Source organism: Dasypus novemcinctus, chromosome 28, assembly GCF_030445035.2.
Source record: "Dasypus novemcinctus isolate mDasNov1 chromosome 28, mDasNov1.1.hap2, whole genome shotgun sequence".
Lineage (NCBI taxonomy): Eukaryota > Metazoa > Chordata > Mammalia > Cingulata > Dasypodidae > Dasypus > Dasypus novemcinctus.
Genome location: NC_080700.1, coordinates 28,549,922 through 28,561,859, shown reverse-complemented (window position 1 = coordinate 28,561,859; position 11,938 = coordinate 28,549,922). Strand labels below are relative to the sequence as shown.

The window sequence follows — 11,938 nt, the reverse complement described above, 5'->3', positions numbered from 1 at the left end:
GCAAGTAGCTGCCACAGGAAATACAGCACAACACCCAATGACAGGCCAACCTTACATTACCTGGCACTCATTTTCTACCTGCAGGAAGGTTCCTTTCTATCAGGGTATTAATTCTGGGTTCAAAAATCATTTTGCTTTGTAACTTTATAGCCATCGCTTTATTACTTTCTAGCACCCAGTATAGCAATGAGAAATCTGAGGCAATTCTTACTCCTTTTCTTAAACTAAAACCCGTCATATCTACCAGGATATACCACTCATCCAGCACAGTGCAGCAGGGAGGTGACCTATAAACTAAGGACATTTTCCAACAGTGGACTTTATCTTAACCCTCTGAAACTGCTGTCATGGACAGAGATGCTTGACATCCTTATTTCATGTTCCATGCTAGTCTCTTTTCAATCTGCCTGATAATTATGCTGAACAGGCAGTTATCTTTGAGATTACTAATTTTTTGAGTCATCCCATAGTTCAGTCCTACTACTGTCTTTTTAATTATCAAAGCTTTATCTTTCACGTAAAAAATGATCTAATCCCTGGGTAATATAATTTAGGCTGCTCTGAAATTTTGTTGTTTCCCCGGTTAAGTTGTTCTGCGTTCATGTCAGTCTCTTGTAACATGCTGTTCGTTTTCCCTACGTGAAAGGGAATCTTGTGTTGACCATATGTTATGAGACTAAGGATAATTCATATACATAGCTGCCCAGGATTTCTTCTGCACTGGTGCGTCCCCAAACATGCCTCCTCCCAGAGTGAGACAGGACTGTGTCAAGACAGCAGGTGGAATGTATTTTAACGTGCACGGGCAGAGAACAGATAGGAGAATCCCTGCCCAACTCTATGCCAGTTTAGGAGTGTATTACTTGGGGTGAGTGTAGGGAGCATACTTTTATTTTTCTCTGGGAGTTTGCCCTTCTTTTTTGGTCTCTGTCTAGCAGGACGGTTCAATTATCTCATGTCCTGCTCTGCTTTTCTCTCGTGTCAACAGCCATACTGAAGCTCTTAACAGGAAAAGTGTTTGCTTCCTTTAGAAAGCAATTTTCCAGTTCAGCCTTGGTGCTGGGATGAGCAGCTGAGCCAGCTGGTGGACCACGAGCCCACTCTTGATGCCATGCCTGCAGAGTCCAAGCCAGGGACGGGTCCAAGTTCAGGGCAAGGACTGCTGTTCCCAGAATTTGTGTGATGCTGCCCTTGGGAGGCAGGTGCCCAGCCAGAAACACTGTATTCTCCAAGCCCCCGAGTGCTTTAAAGATCTGTTCATAATCCAATAGATATTGAGCACGCCTGTGGGCTGAATGCTGTTCTATATACTAGGACTATATTGTGGTTAAAAAAAAGACCCTGCCTCATGCAGCTTCGAGATGATAAGCAAGGAAATAAAGACATAAGATAGATGAATAAAATAAAACAGGGTAAATGTGATGAATGATAGTGCAGGTCAGGGAGGGAAGGGAAAACGGACACATTTTACACCTTGAAGCTTTTTAAAAAATGAGACAGAAACAGTGAAGTACTGGTGGAAGGGCAATCCAAGCCAAGGAGAGGCAAAAACAAAGATCCTGAGCAGGTACAACTTGAATCAAAGTCCAGAGAAAGAAGTCCTGCACAGCTCTAAGGACCACATGACTACAGTGCAGCAAGGAAGGAAAGAGATGTCAGAAAAAAGGGCTGTTTTAAGACAGGATCCAAGAAAAATGTCTGTACAAAAGGGTTTTTTTTTTTAGGAGGTACTGGGGATTGAACCTGGGAACTTATATATGCGAAGGAGGTGCTCAACCACTGAGCTATACCTGTTGGCTATACAACAGGCTCTTAGTTATGATTATACCCTGTAAAATATTAAAGATATGAGAAAATATAATCAGAGAAAGAATAAAAGCTTTTAATTCATTTTTAGTTATATCAATAAAATGAAAGAAGAGTATGAAAAATCTGCTGTAAAATACAGGCTTTACCACAAAAATTATTTCATATTTCATGGATTAATATTTTAATATGTATTTTTTAACAAAAAGAAAGCACTAATCACACTCAAAACCTTCGGTCTCTCCACATTTTAAAGTTTAATGGGTTAAAAATATCTAATCAAAGGTTACATATAGAACCAAACCTTTTCCATAGTTGAATTTTAAGTTACTCAAAATTACTCAACAAAATGTATCTAAGTGCTGATGATAAAGTTTCATATAAGGTATTTTTCTCCCCACCTTCCCAAATATTACCTAAAGGTCAGATTCTCAGGTAACAGAAAAATGACAAATGTCAGAGGCTACTAAAAAGTTCTCCATAAATTTCCCTGCTATACTTTCAAATCACTTCACTGAAACCTAACTCCTATTAAGTAATATTAAAACATTTGATAGAGATTACAGAGGGGAGAAAAATATAATGCTTTATAGAAAGTAATTATTTTACACATTCTTCACAAATGACATAACAAGCCATTTGGGGGATTTTCATAGAAGCAGATTACATCTTCACATGTGGTATTGTTTGCTCAAAAGAGCATTCACATAAAAATATGAAAAGCCCTGACTAGACTAAGCTAATGGTTTAAAAATTTAGGGCAGATCGAAAGAGAGACTTTCAGGCAGATATACCGGCCCATTTTCTGTCCTACTTTCTTTCTTAATGTTTAAAGCTTTATTTCATGTCAAGTTTAAAAATCAGATTTTAATGTTGTATAGCTTTTAATCCTTACGTATTTTTTCCCTTTAAATTTTAAGGCTCAAGAAACGTTTGTGATATTTAATATTTAAAGTAATATCTAAAAACTGACATTACATAAACCATGAGCAATCAAGAAATTGGTCTAATTTGCTCCTTTTATTAAGGTGACTTTTAATAAAAAGCCATAATTTAATTAAAATTTAAAAGTACAAAAAATAAACACAATCTTAGCTTTATTTACATGACTATGCATGCATCACTTCTAATTGTTTTTTTCTATTTGCACAATTGAAAATACTTCATTGTAAATGTCAATGACTGACAAAACAGCAGCACAATGCATAAAAGTACAAATGAGACTGCCCAGAATTCTATTATTGGCTCTTATTGGCAAATGGGGTATAATGAAATTATATACAGTATACAAAGTTTCTGTCAAACTGAATATGGTCTTAGGCCATTACTACTTTCACATTCCAATTTGGATTTTAATATAATCACCTTACAGATCTGAAATAAAAGCACTGCTTAACAGTTTCAGATGTATTTTGGTATTTAAATGTTTCAAGGCATCTTTACAGATAATAAATTATAATGAAGAGAAACTGTGATTAAAGCATCTTATATGGACACGGGTGTTGAAAGCAGATTTTAACTTATTGAAAAAATAGCTTGGAATTAAGAGTCATAACCACTTCTAGATTTCTTTAAAACAAGCAAAATAAAGTAAATAAAGTAGCACACAAAAAAGTACTTTAAGATAACCTTAATGGTCTAACAAACCTTCCGAATGGAAGAAAATATAAAATAAAACTGACATATCAAATTTAACTTATAACAATATGCTTTAGTACCACAATTTACCAAGTTATTTTGCTGTCTGCAGAAACACCTAATACCGAAATGAAGTACACTGGGTTATAATTGACTCTAGATGGCTAAAGCCATGAAACACCATATTCTACTTGCAGCCACACACACACAGAGTGGTGTGAACCTACAGCTTCACTGACACCTTCTGTGACGCTCTTTGTAATCCTGGTATGTTCGCAGGTTTGCTCCCTGCAATCAACATCTGCACAGATAATTTCCATGGAGAAATGTGTAACTAAACCAAATTAAGACTATTAAATCTTCCACACATGGGCTCCAAGAGGAAGTATTTTGTTTATAGTGATAGCTATTTTTAAAAATATTTGCAGTCTTTTTGAAACACAAGGCACCAATAGGGAGCAGACATTGCAGCAGAGCAACTGTCCGGAAAAAAAAAAAGAAAGTATTTGATCAGAGTCCTCTGTCCATTTTTAATGACAATACTTCCTTCTTTTATGTCTATGCCACATCTTCTAGATAATCGGCAACATCACTGAGCTGGGATATAGTAAGGTCCTGCGTGAGGTCATCAAGCTTGGTGGTTTAAAAGAAAGAAAAGAGTCAGTGTCAGAATTCAAGTGAAGTACAAATAATCTTAAAAACACACTGCTACAATTTAAATACTATTTTATACGCTTCAGACTGCTTCTTATTTAAATCTCAGAAGACAGGCAGAAAAAGCAGAAGGCCTGAGAATTGACTTGCCTAAAATCATACGGCTAACTAATAAGTGCAAAGTTTTCTGGGTTCAATGTGTTGTTCTGGTTATACTTTAAAATGCTTCAAGTGGAAAATTTTAAAGATACAACATCCTGGACATCATTCCAATTTAACCTAAAAAACCTGAAATTAGCGAGAAAGTTTACAAAATTATTAGAGTGCACTTACTGATATTCTACTATGGAACTATTGTGATAGTAACGAGAGAAATTGTAGCACTGATGTGGAGAAAGTGGCCGTGGTAGCTGCTGAGGACAGGGAGAGGGAAGAAGAGATGTGATGTGGGAGCATTTTCAGGACTTGGGAGTTGTCCTGGGTGGTACTGCAGGGACAGATGTTGGCCATTATATGTCCTGCCATGGCCCACTGGGTGGCCTGGGTAAGAATGTAAACTATAATGTAAACTATCATCCATGTGGTACAGCAGTGTTCCAAAATGTATTCACAAACGCAATGAATGTGTCATGATGATGAAAGACGTTGTTGATGTGGGAGAAGTGGGGTGAGGTGGGTGGGGGTATATGGGAGCCTCATATTTTTTGAATGTAATATTTTAAAAAAAGAGAGAAAAAATAAAGTTTACAAAATTGCCTTATTTGGGTATGTCCCAAAGTGTGACTTCTGTTTATAGTAAGCATTACTCTGAATTCTCAACCCTTTAAAAACCTTTACTTACAAATTACACATTACTTAAATTCACTAAAATATGTAATATTCTCATTTGAAAACAATTACTTGCTATTTTCCATAAGATGACAGAGTAAACATCAAACATAAAAAATTGTGTGATACTCTTTATTACAGTGTCAAATGAAACCAAAGTCAAGGGGACCCTTATAGAGAGGTAAACAAGATGATGACTCATGGTACCTCTGGTTCAGAAATGTAACAGAGTAATTACTGTTTTTGTTTAAACTCTGAAGTAGAAAACCTGTTAGTTAAAATATACACCTTCATTCCTATAAAGTTCTTAAGATGATAATGGGGAAAGGAAATACTAAAGCATAATTGGGAGCCAAGAAAACATTATCTTTAGTTAGTGAAAAACCATGAGTCTAACTACAGGCTTCAGAATATAAAAAATACAGTTGGGAGGCCAGATCAAGGTGGATCAAGGTGGATCATCTAGAGAAACCTGCCATCACTTCCTAGACTAGCCCATGGCCCACAGCCACACCCATTCACTGACATACTGCCTATGACTGTTTTCCTGCTACACTGGCACAGCTGAGTACTGTACCCACCTGGAAACAGTCCAAGGCACCCCACGGCAGGGTTATGCTTAGAGTTCCTCTTTTGCCCACTCTTAATTCACAACTAAGAGGAGTTTTAAATCAATGACTAAAACAATCATTGGCAAAAGTCCTCCACCTCACCTTCATCTATTTTGAAAATATGGGAAAATACAGACAGGTTGACTTAAGAGTTAAACATTACATTAACTCTTTTTTGAAAACTGACTGTTCAAATAATTCTTCTGTAAATCTTTTACTGTAACTATTTTAAGCCTCTTAAGATAATATAGAGTGAAAGGTAAGACAAATTATAAGCCTATAATACAGTGTTAGGAAATAAGAAAGGTACTTTAAATATTATCACACATTTAATCTTAAAAACAATCTTACTGGACACATATAAATACTTCCAATTTGTGGATGAAGAAACAGAGACTCAAAGGTTAAAGATTGTCTAAGAGACCAAAGTACAAAAAAGAGTGAGAATTCCAACCCTGTTTTGCTGACTTAAGATTGTGGTGCTTTCATTATAAAAGGCTGATTCTCTCAGAGACCATCTCTGTGTAATAATCACCTGAGAGCCACAAGATTTGTAAGAGTTCTACCCCATTCTGGAAAGTAAAATTCACTTGCTGGCTTCAACATGAAAGGCAGAATCTGAACTATGCATAAAACCTTGATGTGGATATGAATATCTGATCCTGAGAAGCTACCTTAATCTCATAATCAAAGTATATTCTGTTCCCTGACTGCAAAAAAGGTCAAATTAGGATCTCAAATATGGACCCCTAATTTTATGCTGAGTCCATTTTCGCCTTTGCTGCCCTGATTTGTCTATTCCGATGTCACAACCAGACTTCCCTGGTTATCCTCTAGTTACAGCTTCATCCCCTATATTCATAGAGTATTCCTTATATGGGTCAGAGTTTTCTCCACTGACTTGATTATGACATCTTGCCTACACTGTCTACAATTCTGACCCAAGTCCTAATCCCTTATGGCCTACCTTATTCCACAGGTAGCAAAGCTCTAGCAGAGTAGCACATAAACATTCCAGAAGCATTCAGTGACCAAAGTGAGTGGTGAGCTAAAATAGTTTTATAATCATTAGAGATTCTTTTTAGACTTGGACCAGGTAACTCTGTCATGAACTTTCCACAATTTTCAACTAGTTTTAATCCTAGTTAGTCTAAATTTTTGAAGCTTTATAAGTAAATCAAGGCAAGAGAGAAGCCAAAACAGCAATCTATAGGAAATGCATAAAATCATACTTTATCACTGGTATTGATGTCATCTATTTCCACAGAAAGGTCTTCCTCGATCTCTTCACCAATACTTAACTCACTTTTTTCGGAGCGATGGCTGGTACTAATTTCAGAGGAAATAAAAAAATGACAACTCTGAATATAAACAGCTAAAGATAGCACTATCATTCCTTAAACTTTCAGATATTTATTTTAGTCCTTTAAGTAAAATGTAATAAAATATTAGATATATCATTTATTTCATACATATTTAATTCACTCGACCCTTAAAATAACTTTGCAAGGATAGGAGAACAGGCAAGTCAATTTAACAGATGAGAAACTAAAGTTCATGAAGGGTGCTAGGGTCACAATGTCAAGAAAGAAGCAAATCCAGATTTAAAAAATTTTGTCTACTATATCATGCTCTCAAAAACTATCCAATAAACTATTCTGTTAAAAAATAAACACGATGCAAACAGGGAAAAAAATTGTCACATATAAAATTCAAAGGCATATCATTTAAAATTTCTAATCATATCCACAACAAATACCACTTGCAATTTATTAACAAACTCATATAATGTATTTATTCCTTATGAATATAACAAAGTTATCCAAAACAGAACACTGAGAAATGCCACCTGATTTAGAAAAACAATTTGAGAAAACAATTTTTAAAAGCTGATTGCAGACAATTCCCATTACAAGGAAAGTGCTTATAATATGGCAACTTAAGTGCTTCTTAATAACTTTCAAGTCAGTCCTTCAATGTTATTTCTTTATCTTATTCTTACCAAGTTTCCTATATTCTACTGTACATTCAAAACCATGCTCCAAAGCCAAGCAGAAAATTCTGGATTAACTATCTGTTACTCACCTTCAATCGATATAAATAAGAAAATCAAATACACTAACTAAAATAAGCACCAAATGTAATGTTATCATATTTTCCTGGGCTCAAGAATTATTTATAATTATAGATGTTATCCAACTATTTTCCTTACCTATTAAAATCATCAATGTAGTCATCTTCTTCTCCAGTCCCTGAAAAGTTTTAAAAGAGATGGCATATTTATATACATACTTCACAATTTACTGATAATTAGCATGTAGCCTTCCAAAAAAACTACTATATTACTACGGAATTCTGCTGTATCATTAGTACTTTTGACGTATATAAAGGCAAATGATAAACTACCTAAGAAATAATGAACTTTTATTAAAAAAAAGTTTATGATTATACCATATCACAAAAATATGAATGTCCTTTCATATTAAAAGCAAATCTTTGACAGCTACTAACAGGATACAACAAAATCAAGTTATAATCAACCACCTTTAGTCATTTTTTTTGGATTAATGAGACTTTTCAAATTCAAAAAATGTTACCACATTTTTAAAAAATTATCACAAGTTGTAAAGAGGCAATAGAGCATCAGCAAATGAGAGCACAGACTTCAGACAGAACTGAGTTCAACTCCAGGATCTACCACTTAACAACTAGGTGATCCTAAAAAAGTTATTTAACCTTTTTTGGCTCAGTTTCCTCAGTTCTAAAGTATGGTCCAAACCACACAAATTGCATGGTTAACATAAGGATCAATGTATTTTAAGTACTTAACCTAGACTTTAGAAATATAGTCAACTCTCACTAAAAATTAACATAACAAGGAGGAGGGATACTGATTAATGAATAAAAGTTACAAGCTTCTAAAAGTACTTAAGTCTTTTGGCAGAGTGGACCCCTTTAAGATTTACTTAAGGTTATACAGAGCAAACATATATTATTCTTCATTTCCTCCAATGTCTTCTGAGGAATGGTTGCAGGAAACAGGGTTGTTAACCTCAAGGAAAGACTTAAGAGGCACATGACAGCTGTCTTAAATGTGAATGACTGACATGCAGAAGACATATAAGAATTACTTATGGCCAAGAGAGGAACAATGCAGACCATTAAGAAAAACTCTGGCTCAACAGAAAATTGTTCAAAGATGCTGTTGACAATGGGCCTTGAGTGCTGCAAAACATAGGACTGGACTATCTCTGCAGTCAGTTGTAAAGTTAAGGGGATTCAAGTTCTAGATGGGCACTTAGACAAGGTGATTCGTGTGCAGTAAAATTCTGTGATTAATTTACTCATTTATCAAATATCTGAGTGACCACTAGGTGCCAGGTAGAGTGCAAGGTCCCTGGAGGCATAGCAAAGATGATGTTATCTCTGATCACAAGGGGGTTAACATTCTAGTGTGAAGAAAAAGGCAATAACAATTGAACAAACCAAATCCACTGAGTGACTGGGAAGAACTCTCTAAGATAATAGCTGAGTTGAAACCTGAAGAAGATACTGGAAGCACAAATCACTGGGAAGAATGATCCAAGGAGAGGAAGCATGTGCTAGTATGAGAGTGGTTGGTGGTGTGACAGAAAGTAAGGAAATTAGTATTACCATAGAATAATGAGTGTGGGGCCAGCACGGGAAGGGGGTAGGGACAGGAACAAAAGTTGTAGAGATCAGAAGAGTTTTGGCAGAAGCCAGATCTTTTAGGGCCTATAGGTAACAGTGAGGATTTGAGCCTAAATGTAAAAGGAAAACTAATCAGAAGGGAGGTGGGGTAGGAGTGAAAGAAGAACAGGGAAATGATGTAATTTACATTTTTCCATAGACTCTGTGGCCACTGCAAGAAAATGTGTTTAGGGGAGGCAAGGTTGACAAAAAAGAAAAGACTGCAGTAGCCAAGACCAGAAATGAGTGGGGTAAGAACTAGGGTACAGACAATTGATTTGGACAGAAATATCCTCCAGGAGACAGACAGATGGAGATAGACGGATGGACTACATGAGAGTAGGGAAGAGACAATATCAGAAAATGAAAAAAGCAAGAAACCAGAGCTACTTCTACACCCAAACCCTTGTGACAATCAGTCAGGAGTCCCTGAGAGTAATCAACAGGCACAGATCAAGTTCCTAGACTGCATTCCTCTCTCTTTTCCCGCTTTGCTAAATGCTGATGCTGGACCTACTCAAATAAAGAACCTATTTCCATTAGGAGCCTAGATGCCTCACTGCCAAGAAGAGAATGAGGGTTAGAAATCTCCTGATTAAACAAACCACGTATATGGCTGGTTTGCAAGTACCAAGAAAAAATCAGCTACTAAAGCTGTGAGACAGCCTCCAAGGACCAAGTGCTCTGTGTTCCCTATATGTGAAGACCAATGCAGAGAGCAGAAGAAAACATTTTCCTAATGAATAGACATAGTTGTGGCAGCAGTTTGGCTTTAGAATAAGCTGAGTGAACTTCCTACCTCCCAGCACTTGTAGCCATATTCAAAGCACTAAATATTTACTGAATAATGTGCTGGAAGACAAAACTGGACTTTGACTTCCTGGTGATAATATATTTAGCATTATTATAAATTGGAATCAAAATGAGTGGGTTTAGCAGAATAACTATTTCTTTAAACCAGGGGTTGGGAAAGCATGGCCTGCAGGCCAAATCTGGCCAATGGAGTGAACTAAGAAAAGCGTTTACATTTTTACAGGATTGAAAAAAAAACAAAGAATATGCAACAGAGATCGTATGTAGCTCAAAAAGCCTAAAATATCTACTGTTTGGTCCCTCACAGAAAAATCTGCCAACATGCAAAATATCTGTCTATAAACATTTCATTTGGGTGCCTTTGATTACTATTCATCTATAATGGAGGCAGTACCCAAACTAACGTAAGTTGTTCTCTAAAGCTTTATTTGTAAATTGTATCTTTCAAACTCAGAGTTTATTTTCCCACTGAAATATTAAAATAATGTGTAAATAATGTATAGGCAGTAAAACCCAGTGGTTGAGAGCAACAGCTTTGGCATCAGGATTTTAAAAGCTATTACATGATCTTTAACAACTTAACACACGTTTTTCATCTGTAAAAATGGAGGTAATAACAAAACCTATCTCATAGGACAAGAATGAAATAATTTCTTGGTACAGTGCCAGGCCATTATCACTAACATCATCATTATCCTAGGCTAGTCCACTAAGTTAATATATTATTTAAGGTAACTGGAATAATGTATATTTACAATGGAAGAAAAAAAAAAGGAAAACATTCTTAAAATTCCACTGTACCAAACAAAACTTTTTTTTTTTGGCAAAATGATCAACTACACAGTCTAGAGGACTGGAAAAATTCTTACTTGTATGACTACCAAAAATCCAGAGTTCCCAAAAGATACGCAAAAGTTCCCAAAAGAAAGTGAGGTGACGCAGTATACCACTCTTCTACCACCATCTGCACCTTGACAGTCAGCCACAGCCACCCCCACCCCCGGCCCCCACTGAGGATGAGAACTTGTAGCAGCTCCTTCTCAAAAATGACTGGGGAAACCTTCACTTTGATATAGAATAGAGAAGACAGAGAGAGAAGCTAAATGGTTTGACAATAAACAAAACAATGCAAAAGTCAAAACCAGAAACACTCAAGGAACAAAGCAGCTAACAAGATTTAGAAGTTTAGAATAAAGTCTCTAAGTGGTGGTTAGCCACTGAGGTAGAGCTTAGGGGTGAAAACACAAAGCAGAGTTTGCATTAGGGTGTAGGAAAGAATGTCCAAAGGAAAAATGATTACAAGTAACAGGAAAAGAAAAATGGAAGGAAGGGGAGCAGGCCCACCTAGCTGGCCAGCCAGCAAACAGGAGGCACAAACTGCAGAGGGGCTGCACAACAACCAACTCGGCAATCACCGGGAGTCCATGGAATTGTGTTGGCCAAGAATCCAGCAGCTCAGGGGACATCGATTCTTCTGCAAATGGCTGCAGATGGGGGAACAAAGTAACATAAAAAGGAAACTAAAATTTACGTGGCATCTACTATGCCAGGCACTGTACTTTTTATATGTATGTGTACATATATTTAAAATTTATTTTCTCTTTAAAATGAGGTAGTTATTAGTTCCACTTAACAGATGAGACGCTTACCTACCTACCTTACCTACTAATTAGTGTCACATCTGGGATTTTAATGCAAATCTATCCAACTTCAAAGTCCATCTTCTTTCCCAACCTAAATGTTTCTTCAGAGGCATGGGGCTATTTTTCTAAGCCGCTGAACCCCATCTTATTGTAATGCAAAGAGCACAGGGGACATGTTCTTCTTTCTCCTCAAACTGCCTGTCAGGCTGTGCTCCATTGCCCATACTTAAGATC

General features: G+C 36.4%; 1 protein-coding gene across 3 annotated transcripts in view; it reads right to left on the bottom strand.

Annotated features, from left to right (window-relative positions):
- Nucleotides 1-2,039: 2,039 nt before the first annotated feature.
- CEP43 (centrosomal protein 43) overlaps nucleotides 2,040-11,938 on the bottom strand; it is a 46,783-nt gene continuing 36,884 nt past the window's right edge. For 2 of the 3 annotated variants that reach the window (XM_004476932.5, XM_004476930.4), the window contains 3 exons: nucleotides 7,750-7,789; nucleotides 6,770-6,866; nucleotides 2,040-4,077 (listed from right to left, as the gene is read on the bottom strand). In XM_004476932.5, the coding sequence (XP_004476989.2) occupies nucleotides 4,003-4,077; nucleotides 6,770-6,866; nucleotides 7,750-7,789 (212 nt within the window). In that variant the 3' untranslated portion in view covers nucleotides 2,040-4,002. Of the gene's footprint in view, nucleotides 4,078-6,769; nucleotides 6,867-7,749; nucleotides 7,790-11,405; nucleotides 11,546-11,938 lie in introns of all 3 variants that reach the window. The other variant, XR_011647715.1, reaches the window with a different exon arrangement.